Genomic DNA, 19578 nt, shown 5'->3' on the forward strand with positions numbered 1-19578 from the left:
GAGGGTAACTTCTTGAGAGGAACACAGTGGCACATTTTGGAAAACCGATCCACAATCAGGAGAATGACCGTATGGCCTCGGGATGCAGGGAGGTCCACAATGAAATCCATCCCCAGGTGTGACCATGGACGCTCCCCGGTGGCTATGGGTTGCAAAAGGCCCAACGGAAGGTGCCGAGGGGACTTACTCTGGGCACAAACGGAGCATGCCGCTACATATGCGGCGATGTCGGAACGTAGAGAAGGCCACCAGAACAGACGTGAAACAGCCCAGGACAGCTGATTCTTTCCAGGATGCCCCGCGGCCTTGGAGTTATGGTAGGTTCGCAACAACCGGGTGCGCAACTCCTCAGGCACAAAACATCTGCCGTTGGGTCTCCCAGAGGGAGCACCAGATTGAGCCGCCAAAATCTGCTCACCCAGGGGAGAGGTCAGGCTGGTGCGAATGGCGGCCAGGATCTGATTCGGAGGTATGACCGAAGTCGGAATCGACTCCTCCCCGGACAGCTCGGAGTACTGCCGTGATAAGGCATCCGCTCTGATGTTCTTGGAACCGGGTAGGTAGGAGACCACGTAATTAAAACGTGACAAGAACAGAGCCCATCTGGCCTGACGTGGTGTCAATCTCTTGGCCTCAGAGAGGTAGGTCAGATTCTTGTGGTCCGTCAGGATGAGAACCGGAACCACCGAGCCCTCGAGCAAGTGCCTCCATTCTTTAAGGGCCTGCACGATGGCCAATAACTCCCTGTCACCAATCTGATAGTTGCACTCCGCGGAAGACAGTTTCCGGGAGTAAAACCCACAAGGAAGCAGAGGACCCTCTGGTGTTCTACGCTGAGACAGGAGGGCGCCTACTCCCGTCTCAGACGCGTCCACCTCGAGGACAAAAGGCAACCCAGGGTTGGGATGCGACAGAATCGGAGCCGACACAAAGGCGGACTTTAGAGCCTCAAAAGCTCGGATGGCCTCGAGCGACCAGACCTGTGGATTACTGCCCTTCCTGGTCAGATCCGTGAGAGGCTTGGCTAGCATGGAAAAGTCCCTGATGAACTTCCGATAATAATTGGCGAAGCCCAAAAAGCGCTGCAGGGCACGAAGACCACTGGGCTGGGGCCACTGTACGACAGCCGAAACCTTCTCAGGGTCCATGGAGAACCCCTCAGCGGAAATGATGTAACCTAAGAAGGTTACCTGGGATCGGTGAAATTCGCATTTCTCAAGCTTACCGAACAGCTTGTTCTCTCGTAACCGTTGCAACACTCTTCTGACATCCAGAATGTGGGCCTCCATGGATTCAGAATATACCAAGATGTCATCCAAATAGACCACCACACACTGCTGCAACAGGTCACGGAAAACATCGTTGATGAATTCCTGGAAGACTGCGGGCGCATTGCACAACCCAAAGGGCATAACCAAGGATTCATAATGACCGGTCCTGGTGTTAAACGCGGTCTTCCACTCATCGCCCGCCTTGATCCTTACCAGGTTATATGCCGCCCTCAGGTCGAGTTTGGTAAAGACCGTGGCCCCTTTGAGGCGATCGAACAGCTCGGAAATCAAGGGTATCGGGTAAGCGTTCTTGATCGTGATGCGATTGAGACCCCTGTAGTCGATGCAAGGCCTCAACTCACCGCCCTTCTTTTTCACAAAGAAAAATCCAGCCCCTGCCGGGGACGAGGATTTGCGAATGTGTCCGCGTGAAAGCGCCTCCCTCACGTACTCCTCCATGGCCTCATTCTCCGCTACCGACAGTGGATAGACTTTGCCACGAGGAGGAACGGCACCAGATTGTAACTCTATGGCACAATCGTATGGGCGGTGCGGAGGTAGGGCAACCGCACGCACCTTATCGAATACATCCCGGTACTCCTCGTATTCAGGAGGCAACAGAGAGTCCGAGGAAGTACACAGCAACTTGACAGGCCCATGGATGCAACTAGCCCCACACTGCGGTGACCACGAGAGGATCTCGGCCGATCTCCAATCGAAAGTCGGATTATGCTTCTGGAGCCAGGGGTACCCCAAGACCACCGAGTAGTGTGGAGACAAAATAACCTGGAGACAGACCGACTCTCTGTGAACGGCACCAATGGCCATCCCCACTGGAAGGGTCTCCTGAGTCACGTGTGGCGGCAAAAGGGGTCTGCCGTCTATCGCCTCAAGAGCCAGTGGGGAACCTCGAGGCTGCAGAGGAATGGAATTGGCGGCAGCGAACACACTATCAATGAACAAACCACCAGCACCAGAGTCCACCAACGCCTGGGTCGTCACCGAGCCCCCGACCCAGGAGAGGACAACAGTAATCAGTGGTTTGTCAACACGGGAAACCGGGGACGCGGAGACTCCACCCAAGATCTGCCCCCGACAGGATCTCAGGTGCGAGCGTTTCCCGGACGGTTCGGGCATGCCAACCGAAAATGCCCACCGAGACCACAGTACATGCATCGGCCCTCGCGTCTCCGGAGTACCCTCTCCCCCTCGGACAGGCGAGCAAACCCCAGCTGCATGGGTTCACCCCCAGACAAGTCATCCCCAGGAGGCGTGGGAGGAGAGGGAGGCACGGGTGGGACAGCAAACGTAGGCGCCAATCTGTTAGAAGACCTCCGCAGGCTCTCCTTAAAGGAAGGTCTCTCCCTGAGTCTGGTGTCAATCAAAATCAGGAAAGAAATAAGAGACTCGAGCTCCACTGGTAGGTCCTTAGCTGCAACCTCATCCTTCAAGGCATCCGAGAGACCATGAGAGAAAGCAGCGACCAGAGCCTCATTATTCCAGCCCACCTCTGCTGCCAGGGTACGAAACTCAATGGCGTATTCAGCTACGGATCGTGAACCCTGTCTGATGGACATAAGGAGCTTCGCAGCAGAGGCAGCACGAGCCGGCACATCGAATACTTTCCGAAGAGAAGCAACAAAACCGGAAAACTCGGCAACCACCGGATTGTTGCTCTCCCATAAAGGGCTGGCCCAGGCCAAGGCCTTGTCCGAGAGCAGCGAGATCAAGAAGCCCACCTTTGATCTCTCAGTAGGAAAGGCATGTGGCAGCAACTCAAAATAAATGCCCACCTGGTTAAGGAAACCTCGGCACTGAGTTGGCTCTCCCCCAAAGCGCTGTGGAAGGGGGGCAGAACCGGTCATACCCCGAAACACCGCAGGCGCAGCAACAGGTGTCGGGGTAGACTCTGGCGCAACAACCGGAGCGGCAGTAGGAGCGGGCCCAGGAGCGACAACCGACCCATCGGCAACGGAAGCTAAATGAGCCGTGCGTTCAAGCAGGGTTTGCAACGCCACAGCGAACCGACCCAACAGGTGATCCTGCTGATCAAGTCTGGCAACCAGCGTAGGTAGCGAGGATGGCCCTGTACCGTCAGAATTCATGGCTTGGTCCTAATGTCATGGAACCATGAACCAGACGTACACAAGAGATGAGTGGAAATAAGAAGGCTTTATTGAAAATAAAGCTGTAAGGCAAAAGTCCAAACGGATGGCTAAACCGAAGCAGGGTCTTGCGAAACCAGAGATCAGGAACCAGAAGGGTAGTCAGACGAAGCCAGGATCAGGAACCAGCAGGGTAGTCAGACGAAGCCAGGATCAGGAACCAGCAGGGTAGTCAGACGAAGCCAGGATCAGGAACCAGCAGGGTAGTCAGACGAGGCCAGGATCAGGAACCAGAAGCAGCAGCAGTCTTAGAAGCATGTGAGCACAGGAGGACCAAGCAAGGAACTGAAGCCACAGACCTCCTATATATATATGAGCCAGGCATCCAGCTCCTCCCAGTGGGAAGGAGAAGCCGCAGGGTGGGAGGCTACAAGAAACCCAGAAACCAAGATGGCCGCCAGCACATGTCAAACGAAGGAGAACAGCAGGAAGGTAAGACCATGACACAGACTTCCTGAGCCATCACAAATTCAACCCAGGATAGTGGATGCTCAACAAGGAAGTATTCCAACTGATTTGTCTCAAATAGGGCAGTCCACAAGTAGACCTCATTGCATCAAGGGAGAATTCTCAAGTGGATTATTTCTACTTTCTAAATCCAAGAGACAAACCGGCGGGAGTGGATGCACTTTCTCAAGATTGGAATATGGATTTAGGATATGCGTTCCCGCCTTTACCACTAATCCCTGCGGTATTGAGGAAATTAAGAGCGAGTTCAACAACTCTAATTTTGATAGCTCCAGCATAGCCCAAGAGGTGTTGGTTACCAATTCTGAAGGACATGTCTATTGCAGATCCAATATCCCTTCCAAAAAGACAGGATCTCCTTCTACAAGGTCCTTTAAAACACCCGGACCTCGAGAAGCTGAATCTGACAGCCTGGATCCTGAGAGGCAGGCATTAACAAGTTAGGGCCTCTCAGACAAGGTAATATCGACTTTACAGAACAGTTGTAAACCAATAACTTCGGCCATATACAACAAGATATGGAAGAAGTTTAAATCATGGTTGTCTCTTAATCATCCATATAATGCTTTCCCCTCAATAGGTAACATTCTGTATTTTCTTCAGATGGGATTTGATTTAGGGTACTAGGTTTTAGCCCCATAAGTCCAAATTTCGGCATTAGCCGGTTTTCTGGACACTCCGTTGGCGGAACATGGATGGATAAAAAGATTTGTAAAGGCAGTGTCTAGGATGAGACCTACATTCAGACAGACCGTTTCAGAATGGGATTTAAATGTAGTCCTAAATGCCCTTTGTAATACACAGTTTGAACCATTAGAAAATATATCTGATAAGCTTTTGTCCCTCAAAGCCTCGTTCCTGGTAGCTATAACTACACCCCGTAGAATGGGAGAGATTCAGGCCTTGTCGATTTGCTGAACCATACTTGAAAATCTTAGCCGACCGTATAATACTAAGGCTGGATCCGTCTTTCTTACCAAAGATGGTCTCTCCTTTTCATAGAGAACAGGAAATAATTCTTCCTTCCTTTTGTACCTCCCCCCCAAAAAGGTGCAGGAGGAGCGTTTCCATTGTCTAGATGTCAGAAGAATAATTCTGGCATATCTTCAGTGAACAGATTCCTTGAGAAAATTGGCTAATCTTTTCGTTCAGTTCGGAGGAAGGAACAGAGGCAGCAAGGCCTCAAAATAGACCTTGGCTAGATGGATTAAAGAGACGATCATGGAATCCTACAGACTGAGAGCCCATTCGACCAGGGCCAAGGCCGCCTCGTGGGCAGAGAAAGCTGAGGCCTCTGACCAAATTTTCAAGGCAGCTACTTGATCTAGTTTCTTATATTCACTAAACATTATAGGCTAGACGTACTAGCCAAACAAGACCTGGCATTTGGACGGAAAGTCCCCCAGGCATTGCCGCCCCCCTTCCCCCCCTAGTTCTGTCTAATTTAATAGTTCTCCAGTGGTGCTGTCATGGAGGGACTTCCTGGAAACTAAGATTTTGTCTTACTGGTAAATGGTTTTCCAGGAGTCCGACATGACTGCAGTATTCCCCCCCCCCCCCCCTTGTTTCTTTTGTTCTGACTTTATGTCCCCCCCCCCCCTTGTTTCTTTTGTTCTGACTTTATGTATCAATGTAATGTTAAACATTGTGAGTTAAAATAGATAAGTTTGAGTCTATCTGGTGTAGTAATTTGGAAAACACTGGAGAATGGGGGCGAGGAGGGGCCTTTTAATCTCTCTCTTCCTGTCCCTTAAGAGATAAATAGGACATCCTCCAGTGGTGCTGTCATGTTGGACTCCTGGAAAACCATTTACCAGTAAGACTAAATCTTAGTTTTTGACCACTCTTCCTTCCCCCCCCCCCTCCTTATTGTTATAAAGCATACCTAATAATAGTTTCATATTTTAAAAAAGTTAAGTGATTTCCCATAATGTACTTTAGTGGCTCTTAGATTAAATATGCCACAAGTTTCTGATCAAAGGTGATAAGGGCAAACCTCTAATCTTTGGCTGTACCTGTTATGGGGGCACTGTGGCTGTCATTTGGAAGGCACCAGTGGTCAAAGTTTTTAAAAAGTTGACCTTTCACATGAAAAAAATGATGCAGCATAATTTTTTCCTATGTATGCCGCAATGAGCAGACATTGCTGTATTGGGCTGCTCATGTATATGAGCGTGTTCGTTGTCCGTGTGATGCACATGTATTTTTGACCAAATGCTTCTCCTCTGACCTGAACTCGCAGCACCTTTTGTGATGCTGTGAGTTCCTGCCTGACCATGGGTCTTCTGTACTGTACTCTGTAAAGTACAGGCCATGCAGGAATTCACTGCATCGTTAATCATGATGATGCTGTGAGTTCAGGTGAGAGGAGCGATGTTCTATTTGAAAAATGTGGCCATCATGCAGATGGCGTTTCCCGGACCGAGCACGTTCATGTGTAATTAACCTAAGGCCACATACACATGGTGTGTATTGCTTGCAGATTTTCTTACAGAAAATCCATAGCGTAATTTAGTACCAGCTAAGCAGGTGGGATTTCAAAATCTCATTCACACAGTGTGGAAATGGACTGGCGGTGCCAGTTTAAGAAATCTGCGCCATGTTAATTGTTTGTGCAGATTTTGACGTTGGCAATGCAAAGGGTGAGGTCTTTCTACATCAAAATCCACAAGTAACACAGGCAGATTTTGGAGCATATTTGATGTGGAAATGCATATTTCCCTATAGGACGTTCACGCATCGCTCCCGGGCATGAGGCACAGAGATATGCAGTGCGCATGTGCAGATTTCACGCCAGTAATTGGCACACAGTGGGCAGAACACTGCGCATGCCCGGGCCCGGCAGCGATCTGCAAACGGCCTATAGCAGTGGTGGCGAACCTATGGCACGGGTGCCAGAGGCGGCACTCAGAGCCCTCCCTGTGGGCACCCACACCCTGGAAAAAGGTGTACCAATATGCCTTAGACTTTTCCTGCCATTCATCAGCACAGGGGTCACTATGAACAGCACAGGCAGCGCACTGAATGTAGGCAGGCTATTATAGCTAAGTTATAAAGTACAAGGAAGATATACTATATTGGACTGTAGTATTCAGGGCAAATTGCCATGTTGGCACCTTGTAATAAATAAGTGGGTTTTGGGTTGCAGTTTGGGCACGCGATCTCTAAAAGGTTCGCCATCACTGGCCTATAGGGAAATATGATGTCACAGAGCCACAGGGCTGGCCAGAGTTTACTGAGGGGTGGAGTTAGGCGCGAGTCAGGCAGGGGAACTTGGGCACTTTCAGCAAACTCTCCGCCCCTGGACACTTGCAATGACTCATTAGCATATCATGCAAACTACTTTTTGGGCGATTTTGGATGATCTGAAAAACGAAACAAAGGTACCATCTGTGCCATGTCTGTGACCCACTGAATCATGTGATCGGTTTAAAACCGGTCAGGTTGGTGACACTCACTTTAATTTAAATCCCAGGCCAATTTTTGCAAATCTGACATGCGTCACTTTATGTGGTAATAACTTTAAAACACTTTTACTTATCCAGGCCATTCTGAGTTTTTCTCATCACATATTGTACTTCATGACACTGGTAAAATTGAGTCAATTTTTTTTTATTTATAAAAAAAATATCAAATTTACCAAACATTTAGAAAAAATAGAAAATTTCAATTTCTCTAATTTTACAATGGATAGTAATAACTCCAAAAAATAGTTACTACTTTATATTCCCCATATGTCTACTTCATGTTTGGATCATTTTGTGAATGACATTTTATTTTTTGGGGACGTTAGAAGGCTTAGAAATTTAGAAGCAAATCTTGAAATTTTTCAGAAAATTTCCAAAACCCACTTTTTAATGACCAGTTCAGGTCTGAAGTCACTTTGTGAGGGTTACAAAATAGAAACCACCCCAAAATGACCCCATTTTAGAAACTATACCCCTCAAGGTATTCAAAACTGATTTTACAAATGTTGTTAACCCTTTAGATGTTCCAGAAGAATTAATGGAAAATGGAGATGAAATTTCAGAATTTCAAATTTTTTGGCAAATTTTCAATTTTAATAAAATTTTTGGGGAAAGCAGATTTCACTGGGTTCATTTTAAGCTGCCATGTCACATTTAAAGACCCCCTGATGCACCCCTAGAGTAGAAACTCAAAAAAAAGACCCCATTTTCGGAAACTACGGCATAAGGTGGCAGTTTTGTTGATGCATATGATTTTTGGTTGCTTTTCTATTACACGTTTTTATTTTTTGTTATTTACAACGTTCATCTGACTGGTTAGATCATAAGCTATTTTTATAGAGCAGGTTGTTATGGACACGATAATACCAAATATGATTTTTTTTTTGCATAATTAAGCATTTAAAAAAAAATTACATTTTATTTTTTGTCGACTGTCTTATTTTTTGCGGTATGAGATGATTAGTACTATTTTAGGGTGCATATGACTTTTTGATCGCTTTCTATTGCACTTTTTGTGATGTAAGGTAACAACTGGCTTTATTTTTTTTTTTTTTATTTTTTTTTTTACGGTGTTCATCTGACGGGTTAGTTCATGTGATATTTTTATACAGCAGGTTCTTACAGACTCAGCACTACCTAATATGTATACTATTTATTTATGTTTTACACAATTTTTTTACTTGTTGGGCGATTGTCTTAGTTAGGGTATCATTTTTGTGGGATGAGATGAATAGTTTGGCACTATTTTGGGATGCATATAACTTTTTGATTGCTCGGTGTTACACTTTTTGTGATATAAGGTGACAAAAAATGGCTTTTTGACACCGTGTTTTTTTTGTTTGTTTTTTACGGTATTCACCTGAGGTGTTAGGTCATGTGGTACTTTTATAGAACAGGTTGTTACGGACGCGGCGATACGTAATATGTCAAATTTTTTAATTTTATTTTTTTCCCGTTTAACACAAGCATTTTTAAAAAAAAAAAAAATCATATTTTGGTGTCTCCATAGTCTGAGAGCCATAGTTTATTTTTAATTTTTTGGTTGATTGTCTTAGGAATTTTTTTTTTTTTTTTACGGTGTTCACCTGAGGGGCTGACAAGCGCAGCTCTGATTCCCTCCAGCAGCGCGATCTACACTTACACATCGTACTGCTGTGAAGGAAGACGAGCGGTGTGGATTGCCTCCAGCAGCACGATGTGTATAATGCATTTTCACTTAGGTTATGTTATTAATATGCCATACCTCTTTAAAATAAGATATAGGGGTAGGCATCACAGACTCCTTGCAGGCGTGAAGGCTGGGAGGAGGAGCCAGTGTCATACAACACTGTGAACGCGCATCCAGGGCTGAGCTTCTCCTCTCAGAGCTGATCCGTCTCTTATTTGGAAGCTAGAGAAGACGGACTGCACATGGCAACGCACAATGGTAAAGTGGCACACATTTGTGGGAGTTTTTATCATGTAAAATTATTAAATTTTAAAACACAAATGCACATATACTGTAGGGTACACTATACCATTACAGTATAAAAAATGAAACTGTAGTTACACTTAAATTTTTTTTTGCAAACTTTTATTTTTTTTATTATTTTTTTGTCCCACTCTGGGACTTCAACTTTTGGGGGCCTGATCCCCTTTACAATGCATTACAATACTTCTGTATTGTAATTCATTGGCTGTAAATGTATTACACACTAATACGCTTACAGGCTCTCCCGGAAGGCAGCCACGATGCCTAAGGAAGGCATTGGGCTGCCTTTCCTGCCAGGAGGTCCCTATCACAGCAGCGCGGGGACCCCATGAGGATACCACTGTGCTGCGGTCAGCGCTGACCACGGCCGTGCAAGGGTTAATGCGCCGGTATCTGTGTTTTCACTGATGCCGGAGCATACAGCAGGGGTTCGACTATCAGTGACAGCCATACCCCTGCCTCTGATCGGGCGGGCGCAGCACCTGCACCCGCCCGATCAGCACACCGTACCTGTACTGCACTGGGGTTTTTGTCCCGCATTTCTGCGCCGTACATGTACGGCGCTCGTAGCGAACGGGTTAATGTAAAAAATTTAAATGACACATCATATAGGACATGACAATCTCTTTCTAATAAAGCGAGAACCAGCTCTGCATCTCACATGGCATCTCCCCATTCATTTCTCTGCTAGATTTATATCCAGCTGAAAGCTCAAGGGGAGTGTCTTTTCTGCTGCAGCTAAGGGGCGTGTCCATGCTCTCCCTATCACAGCTCAGGAGGCAGTTGCAGGATAAAACTGAGCATGTGCGGCCTTCTTAGTGAGCAGGACAAGGAAATAAGAAAAAAAAACTGCAGGTGGCGCTATACAGATACATTTTATTGAATAACTCACTGGCTATGCTAAATTTTTAATTATATACAATTACAAAAGTATTCAGATCCAGGTGCTGGTTTGAAAAATGTATAATATTTTTGGTGGGACAACCCCTTTAAGTGTCTGAGTTGTTTCTTACATAGTTTGTAGTCATATGAAGTGTGGACTTCTCTGTAGCACCTAAGAATCCACTTTTGTGAGCGTGGTTGCATTCAATAATTGTTTTTATCCACAGCGCCATTCTGTCTGCATTGGGGAATCTCTTATCGCAGCGCATAGAAAGGAGGCACCAGAGTAAATCGAAAAATGTCGACCTGGTGGCACCGCTTCGATTTGCTGCGTATGGGTAAGCATCTCGAGTAATAGGTTGGATCTATTGCACCTAATCTGAAGGAAAATAAGCGAGCAGTAAAAACATGAAAACCAGTTCTTTACACTGGAATAGGATATGTATATGGTTTAGGCTACATTCACACGACCGTAAGTGCTCCGCATTGTGCAGGGCCGCGGAATGGAACTATGGATGCTGTCCGCATCTTTTGCGGGCCTATTGAAATGAATGGTTTTGCACTCATTCAGCAAAAGTGCGGAACGGATGCAGACCCATTCATATAGTCGTGTGAATGCACCACCCTCATGTGGATTGGCAGCAGCATGAAATGGTGGTGTACCAGCCAAACAGTCTGTTAAAGCAGTGCAACACATCATATTCCACTAAGGCTTCTCTAGCATTTTATTTTTAAAAAATTTCAGTTTCTGAACGCAAAGGTGATGCATGAAAAGCCCCCCCCCCGTGTAAAGGGGCTTTAGGGCTCTTTCACACAAGCGGACAGCCAAGCCCCGCTCCGGACAGCAGCGACACGGAGCAGTAACATGACTGATAATGCTCCCTGCCTCTCTGTGATCCCTTTACTACAAAATCACAGTGAGATAAAGTTGTCACAGTGAGATAAAGTTGTCACCGTGGTTTTGTAAAAAGATCACAGAGAGGCACGGAGCATTATCAGTCATGTTACTGCTCCGTGTCTCTGCTGTCCGGAGCGGGGCTTGGCTGTCTTTCACGCAGTGGATTACCCGCACGGGATCCGCTCATGTGAAAGAGCCCTTAGTGTTTAAGATTCTTACACTTAAACTCGTATGGGTTTGGGTCATTTATTGTAGCTCTGTACCAGATTTCTGGCATAGAAAAGTCGCATATTTTGTTGCAGGTGCCAGTTTGGTGGGAGGAGTTGGATCGCGGGCTGGAGCCGCATGTCTTGACTCATTATACAGTACTCTAGATTCTGGCGCATGAACAGCAGAAGATGCAAGATTTATTTGGAGGCGTTCCTCCAGTGGGATTTTTACCAAGACCAGCCCGTGTTTAGTAAATGACCCCAATTGCATCTGTGTTCAGAGCTTTTGCCACAGATTCCGTCACTTTTGCTGGAAAGAGTTGCTCAGCCTGCATTTTTTTATTTTATTTTTTGCTCCTTTGACAAGACAGAAAAGTGGACTACCTGGATGCAAATGTGAACATGGCCTAATAAAAACTATTTGTCTTCTCCAAGCATGCTTTTCATCATTCCAGCAGTGAGCTAGTGACTAGGTGACCTATCTGCCCAGTTGACCTTCTACAGGCTGATGTTTGCTTGTAGGTTTCACATGGCTTCACAGCTTTAGTTAACATTAGTCCAAAGTACAATGCACCCCTGGGCCTTCGTCGCTAGTGACCCTTTTCTCTCCCAGCGGGTTTTAAAGCGGCTGTCGGGTCCTCTGTACTCCCCTGTCTGAGAATAGCGTCCCCTCTCATATGCTGTCCTACAGTTTATGATTTGATTCAGTATTTTGTAGATAGCTGTCTGTAACCATGGCAACACAGGGGTCTGCATAAGAGACGTATACAGCAAATGGTAGTAGATGTATCATTAAGACTGCAAATTTGCAACTTTTTTTAAAAAAAAATCAGATTATTTGGGGCAATAAAAATGATTGCAAATCTGCATATAGCCTTGATCGTTCCACCCTGATGTATTACTACTGTACAGTCCCTGTTCAATCCACATTGTTCTTGATAATTCATTATGCCAAATGTTTTGGTTATCCCTTCCTTTAAAATTAACCCCTTAGTGACCACCCATAAGCCTTTTTTTTATGGCAGTCACTAAGGGGCCTTAGGCTTGGCTGCCGCCTCTTCACTGCAGCCCAGTCTAAGCGCCGCACAGGTCCCCCGTGCAAAGGAGAGCGGAGGCTCAAGAGTGCCGATCCGTGCTGTTTAACCCCTTACATGCCGCCTGTCACACATAAGCAGTGACAGAGGGAGCAGACGCCCTCTGTCTCCCATCTGGGGTGCCAATGTATGTGTATAGGCTGGATGGGACCTGGTGTAGGCCCCAAGCATGCCTTGAGTGTTCCCCAGCAGGCTTCATCTCTCTGGTCAGTGTCAGTATAGCACTGACATTAAAATGAAATGCACTATAGGGACAGTGCTTTGTATTTTAGAAGCAATCAAAAGATTGCCAGTTATAGCCCCCTTGTAGAACTGGTTAGAAGTGGTTAAAAAAAAAAGTAAATAAAAATCCAATAAAAAAAACAATGCTCTTTTTTTTTCCAATTGAAAATACGCTTTTCAATGAAAAAAAAACTTTCCACATGTTTGGTATAGTCATGTCCGTAACGACCTGCACTAAACAAGTATGTAAATTATCCCCTACGGTGAACGTCGTTAAAAAATGCCCAAATTGCTAATTTATTCTTTGTTGCCACCGAAAAAAAAGTAATAACAAGCGAACAAAAAGTGTTATTTAACACAAAATGATACCATTGAAAACTATAAGTTGTCCCACAAAAATCAAGCCCTCACACAACTCCATAGAAAGAAAAATAAAAGGGGGTTTATTGCACAAAAGTAGTAAAACATAAAAATAAAAAAACGAATATGTATTTAGTATTGCTGTAACTGTACTGATCCAGAGAATAAAGATATTATGTTATTTATGCCGAAAAATGAACGCTGCATGGGGATGGGGTGGGTCACAGCAATACTGCTACTGAGTTGTTGCGTTATAAGTTTTGCAGCATTCATTTTTCCAGAGGATAGGTCATCTGTAAAAAAAAAAAAAAAAAAAAAAACACTTGGAAAACCCCTTTAACTGATCTCTCCCACAGACTTTTCTTCACCGGGCCGCTGTCTCATTACTTCTACATGTTTCTGGAGCACTGGATCCCGTCTTCTGTGCCACTGGCCGGACTACGTCGCCTCCTTCTTGACCGAATAATTATTGCTCCTGGTTTTCTGCTTCTTTTCTTTATTGTGATGAATTTTCTTGAAGTAAGTGTTTTGTTCTTCTTTTCCAGTCTTGTATGTATTTCTACATACCTGTTTCTGGTGACTGTTCCAAATACGTCCTCGTGTATGTATATGAGGAATAACACTATATGACTTGGGTCTGGCATTTCTCAGCAGTTGTCCCTGAGCTAGTAGGAGGAGACCAGCTGCTATGATGTCTTCCATACCCAGCACACACACAGAAGAGGAGATCCTGCTCCCCATCTCTCTGTAGCACACCCTAAGAAGGAGCGGCATGGCGGACATTATGTAGTGGTATCAGAACGTGCTAGAGCAAGCAGCAGTGTCTCTTCACTGCTCTCCAGCATTTTCTGCTTTTTCTTCCCCCTCCCACCTCTATAGACTTCTATGGGCTATAGCTGTAACCCAATCTGTCAGTGAGCTGCAAACGGATTTTAGAAGTGAACTGAGAGTGAATGCTGAGTGCAGGCATGGAGTAGAAACAGTTACTCTTTATAAGTAATGTAATAACCACACGTCTCCCAACCTTAATGTATTCATATTTGCACTTGTCTGTCATTCAAGCTGCAAGCTGGCCAAGAATCAAACCTGTTTACAGCAGACACCCGTGTAATTCACTCGCATGAGAGAAAAAGAAGCATAACTCGTAGAGTAGTGCCTGCAGGGGTTGTAGAGTAGTGTCAGCACATATTTATATGTTTTCTGCTCCTTACCTGAACGTCCAGGACCACAGGGGTGCTGCCTAGACTTGTATTTCCAAAAGTCAAGCGGCTAAGGCTACTTTCACATCTGCGCTTTCCCTTTCCGCTATTGAGATCCGTCATAGGATCTCAATAGCTGGGGGAAAAACGCTTCCGTTTTGTCCCAATTCATTGTCAATGGGGACAAAACGTAACCGAACAGGGGGGTGTGGCCTGCAGCTCGATGGTGATGGCTGCACTGTGAAAGAGCTCCGGTACAGTTCCCTCTAAAGCGACCCTAGAGGATCTACCCCAACTCAAAACTTCTCAACAGTACCTGCTGGAGATATGATGACCCGAAAGAGGTCCGTTCGCCCGGGGTTCCGTCGCCTCACTGACTTTTTTGCCACACAAGAGACGAGGCGAGGTTCTCGCGGTGTCCGACAGATTCTATGAGGAGAAGCCCGACTCGCTTAGTGGGGAGCGCTGATTCTCTGCTGCCTTCGTTACATACAGGAGCCCCCTCTCCATCCGGATCACATCGAAGCCGGAACAAAGCGCAGAAACCCCAGTGCGGGGAGAGCAGTGAGACGGCGCAGAGCAGGGTCCGGTCTGGTGAGGGAGGAAAGATGACACTTGTCCACGCGGTGAGTGATCCAGCGTCTAAGCCACCTTTTAGTCCCCCACACCAGAACCCCAGCACACCTACCTAGTCTGCCAATGCCATACTTACTGGGTTAGATATAACGGCAGATCCCCTCCAAGACTTCCCCACCTTTTCTTCAAGCAGCTTCAGAGGACATTATAAAATCCATGATATCTGCCTTTCATCGCTCTCTCACATCCCAATTACAACAAGTTGCCTCAGCCATTACTGCCTCAATAGATGATATAGGATCAAGAGTGGATCATATTGAAAATAAGATGGGAGAGCTTACAAAATCTTATAATGAACTGATTGATGTACACTACTCTCTTGAAGATGAAGTCACTGCCTTGAAAGCCAAGATGGCTGACTTGGAGGATAGAAACAGGCGGAATAACTTAAAATTCAGAGGTATTCCTTATTCGGTCGCCTCTCATGATCTTACTCATACCTCCAAGATCTATTAAAGGTAGCCCTACCTGACACAGACCCTCAGTTTTTTTTCTCATAGATCGCGCCCACCGTCTTCCTAAACCAAAGCATCTATCAGAATCTCTTCCTGAAGACTCTATTGCCAGGTTTCACTTTTATCATATTAAAGAAGCCTTGGTCTCTGTGGCCCAAAAAAACTAAGGTTTGCCACATCCATACCAGAAAATCCAAATCTACTCTGATTTATCCCAGGCGACCTTACAAGCGAAAAAACTTTCTCCAATCACAAAACTGAGAGAGATGAAAATCCCATATAGATGGGGATTCCCGCTTAAACTCCTAGTTTAAAAAGAGAAGATCCATGTTCTAAAAACCCTGGAAGACTGTGAAGCCCTTCTGAGCTCCTGGAAGATCTTTGACTCTTCAGTGATGAAACAGCCCAGCAAGAAAAATCCTTCACACTTACCACCGGACTGGTCCACTGTAGGCGACTGACTTTCAGCTCATGCAACAGATCCCTAGAACTTCACCCATTTGGAGGATAGAAGCTGCACGGTTAAACTGTTTTGACCCCATAAGTTATTTAGGACCCAGAGTTTACAGGTCCCCAATTTATTACCAGGAACAGCAAATGTTGGTTCCGATAAGTTTTCTCAATGTTTCTATGTTCATGTTCACTTATGTTCTTCCTGATCTCCAAGCTTTTGAGAACTCTCAATCAAAAACACCAATTAGTTTATATAAGTCACTAAAAACTCATACCCCATTGCCCCAACATGGTGGTTAAGGTGATGTCTATAAATGACAAGGGCTTAAACTCTCCTTAGCCTCGCTGTGAGAAGGATGCCCGTTCAGCTCAAGCCGATATAGTCTGCTTTCAAGAGACAAACTCAAACATCCCACATTCTCACACCGGGGATTCTCCCACGTTTTTTTTTAGCTAAGTCCGATAAGAAAAAAGCTAGTGTGGCCATAGCAGTAAGAGATACCTTACAAATCCAGATAAAAAATATACTGATAGATGATGGGGGCAGGTTCCTGGTTCTAGTGTGTACTATAGAGCCTACTACCATGACGATAGCAAATATCTGTGCTCCTAACAAATCCCAAATCCGATTTTTGAACAAAACAATGAAAAAAATACAATAAGTGTCACTATTGCTATGTGGAGACTAATTTGGACTCCACAGGTAGCAGTAGAACACCTCCTCCAACTTTGGGAAAATGGCTGGGAAATAATTATTTATATGACACATTCCGCTTCCTAAATGCATGTTCTTGGGAATACAACTTTTTTTCCTCCCGTCATAGGTCATTTTCTCGTATAGACCTTGACATTGTTGATAGACCTTTTGTTATCAAAGGTGAGTGCAGCTAAGATCGGTGTCGCCTCGTGGTCAGACCATGCCCCAATTTTTTGCACGCTCTCATTAGCCCCGAGATTCTTTCCACATAGATCCTGGAAAATCAATGTGTATTTACTTAAACACCCCAAATATAAAGGCCAAACGGAATCCCATTTGATATAGTATTTCTCTATCAACAACACCGATAACATCAATCCTTTTCTTCTTTGGCAGGCACACAAAGCTACACTTGGAGGTATTTTCCGTCCTGGGATGCGGAGCAAAACGGATCCGTCATGACCCACAATGCAAGTCAATGGGGATTGATCCGTTTTCTCTGACACAATAGAAAACGTATCTGTCCCCATTGACTTTCAATGGAGTTCATGACGGATCTGTCTTGGCTATGTTATAGATAATACAACCGGATCCGTTAATAACGGATGCAAATGGTTGTATTATCAGAAATGGAAACGTTTTTGCTGAACCCTGCCGAATTCAGCAAAAACGCTCGTGTGAAAGTAGCCTAAGCTGTTTTATGTTCAAAATTATTATTATTTTTTTAGCTGGAATCTGTTAGCAGTTTTGACCCCCTCAAAACTGCTGACAGCACTAGATAGGTGATGGGGGGGGGGGGGGGGGGAAGCATTGTTTTAATCCCCCCCAACAATGTGATCACAAGATTTTCATATGCAGTGCCCTCTGCCCATATAGGTGGCTGATCTGTCCTGCCCTAAAGGGAATCTGTCACCAGTTTAGTCTTAACCTAACTAAAGACAACATAAACTAGTGACAGATCCCCTTCACAAAATGCTGGGTCACTTTCTTCAATTGACTCCATTTTGCGAAAATCTTGTATTGAACAGCTCCAGCACATGCTGATGAGTCCTGATTTTCTCCGCCTTTTGCTGCTGATTCAGTTGGAAAAAACTGTCACTCAGTGGCGGAGAAAGCGAGGAGCTCATGAATATCAGGACTCGGCATGCCTTGGAACCTAGCAGCATAAAACTGACAGATTCCCGTTACAGGGGTTGTCACACAAAATTCTAAAAAAAATTCAAATCAGCACCTGGATCCGAATACTTTTGTAATAGCATGTAATTAAAAGCTGTAGTATAGCCAGTCAGCTATCCAATAACATGTATCTGTATAGCGCCACCTGCTGTACATACATCTTCAACTGCCACCAGTCATATGTTCTGTTAAATGCTGCAGCAGAGAAAAAACACGAGGACACGCCCCTTGAATTGCCAGGCTGAAGATGGAGCAGAGCACTAGGGCTGGTTCTGGCTGTGTTAGAAAGAGGTTGTCCTGTACTATATGATGTCAGATTTTAATTTTTTACATCAATCATGGCATAACCTCCTTTAACCCCTTAGTAACCACTAAAACGCCTTTTTACTGACCTAAACATAGGGGGCTTTAGCTAAACAGCTGGATTTAATCAATCACTACAAGTACCCAAAATGGTGCATTAAAAACTATAACTTGTCCTGCAAAAAAAAGACCTCATACAAGTAAATTGCTGAAAAAACAAAAAAAAGTTATAGCTCTTGAAATGCGATTAAAAAATAAATAAATAAATGAGAGGAGGACCCCAGCCTTCACTGCAATGTTTATGAAGACTGGAGCCACCATGGGTACAGAGAATTTCTGTGAAATGAGTGACTTAGGATCAGACTAGGCCAGAGTATGCAAAGAAATCGCACTTGTCATATAGTCAGTGCAGGAAGATACATTTGTTCGTTCCTGCATTAGTATCCTGTTGATTGTATGATTTTATTTTCACTATTTTGTCCACCAGGGCAAAAACCTGAAGTCATTAAATCGGACGCTGAATGATAGCTACTGGTCAGCGCTAAAGATGAACTGGAAAGTTTGGACGCCATTTCAGTTTATCAATGTAAACTATGTTCCAGTGCAGGTAAGAGCAGTGTGTTAAGGTTTTCCCCAGTGGGAAAAAAATAAAAAATAAAGGGGTCGTCCAATGAAAAAATATTAGCATTTTTAAAGGGGACCTGTCACCTCAAAATGCAGTGCAATCTGAAAGCACCAAGGGAAAAGATTCAGTAAAACTTGTATTTTATACATTTATATCTCTACCTTTTCCACCTTTACTATCGGTACAGGAGGGAGGGGTTATCAGTGACGGACAGCTGTCTCTTTATGTATGCATACCCAATATGCTATCAATCACTGATAACCTCTCCCTCCTGTACCGATAGTTATTAGAACAAGCAAAGATATAAATGTATCAGTTACAGGTTTTACTGGATCTTTTCCCACAAAATTATGAATCGATCTGCTCGGCTTCCCCTGCTCTGACATTCTGCCTCCAGATTGCACTGCATTTTCTGGTGACAGGTCCTCCTTAAACTAGCAACTACAGCTGAATACTTTTCTAATTGCATGTAATTAAAATTTAGTATAGCCAGTGATACATTCAATAAAATGTATCTGTACAGAGCCAACTGCTGTTTGTTCTTTTACTTATTTCTCTGTCCACCTCACTGATTTGAAGGCTCATGCTTAGTTCCGTCCTACTCCTGCCACTAGACCTAGAGGCTGTTACAGGGAGAGAGCTGCAGTAGATAGGACACACCCCTACAGCTGTGATGGGGAGAGCAGCAATGGATGGGGATTCCCCCCCCACACACACAGCTGTTACAGGGAGAGAGCCGCAGTAGATAGGACACACCCATTGAGCTATGACGGCGAGAGCAGCAATAGATGGGACACACCCACAGCTGTTACAGGGAGAGAGCTGCAGTAGATAGGACCCACCCGTTGAGCTGTGACGGGGAGAGCAACAATAGATAGGACACCCCCCCCCCCCCCCCCCCCCCCCCACAGCTGTTACAGGGAGAGAGCTGCAGTAGATAGGACTCACCCCACCCCCTCATGAGCTGTGACACAGAGAGCAATGAATGGGAAGATCTCTTGATCCATGTGAGGTACAGTTCTGGTT

The 19578-nt window shown here is 45.1% G+C and overlaps 1 protein-coding gene across 1 annotated transcript in view; it reads left to right on the forward strand.

Annotated features, from left to right (window-relative positions):
* The window catches only part of PXMP2 (peroxisomal membrane protein 2), a 55441-nt gene that overhangs the window by 25316 nt on the left and 10547 nt on the right, over nt 1-19578 (forward strand). Inside the window, exons 2-4 of the mRNA XM_044288442.1 lie at nt 10453-10563; nt 13365-13527; nt 18415-18534. Coding sequence (XP_044144377.1) covers nt 10453-10563; nt 13365-13527; nt 18415-18534 — 394 coding nt within the window. The remainder of the gene's footprint in view (nt 1-10452; nt 10564-13364; nt 13528-18414; nt 18535-19578) is intronic.

The sequence above is a fragment of the Bufo gargarizans genome, chromosome 1 (assembly GCF_014858855.1).
Source record: "Bufo gargarizans isolate SCDJY-AF-19 chromosome 1, ASM1485885v1, whole genome shotgun sequence".
Lineage (NCBI taxonomy): Eukaryota > Metazoa > Chordata > Amphibia > Anura > Bufonidae > Bufo > Bufo gargarizans.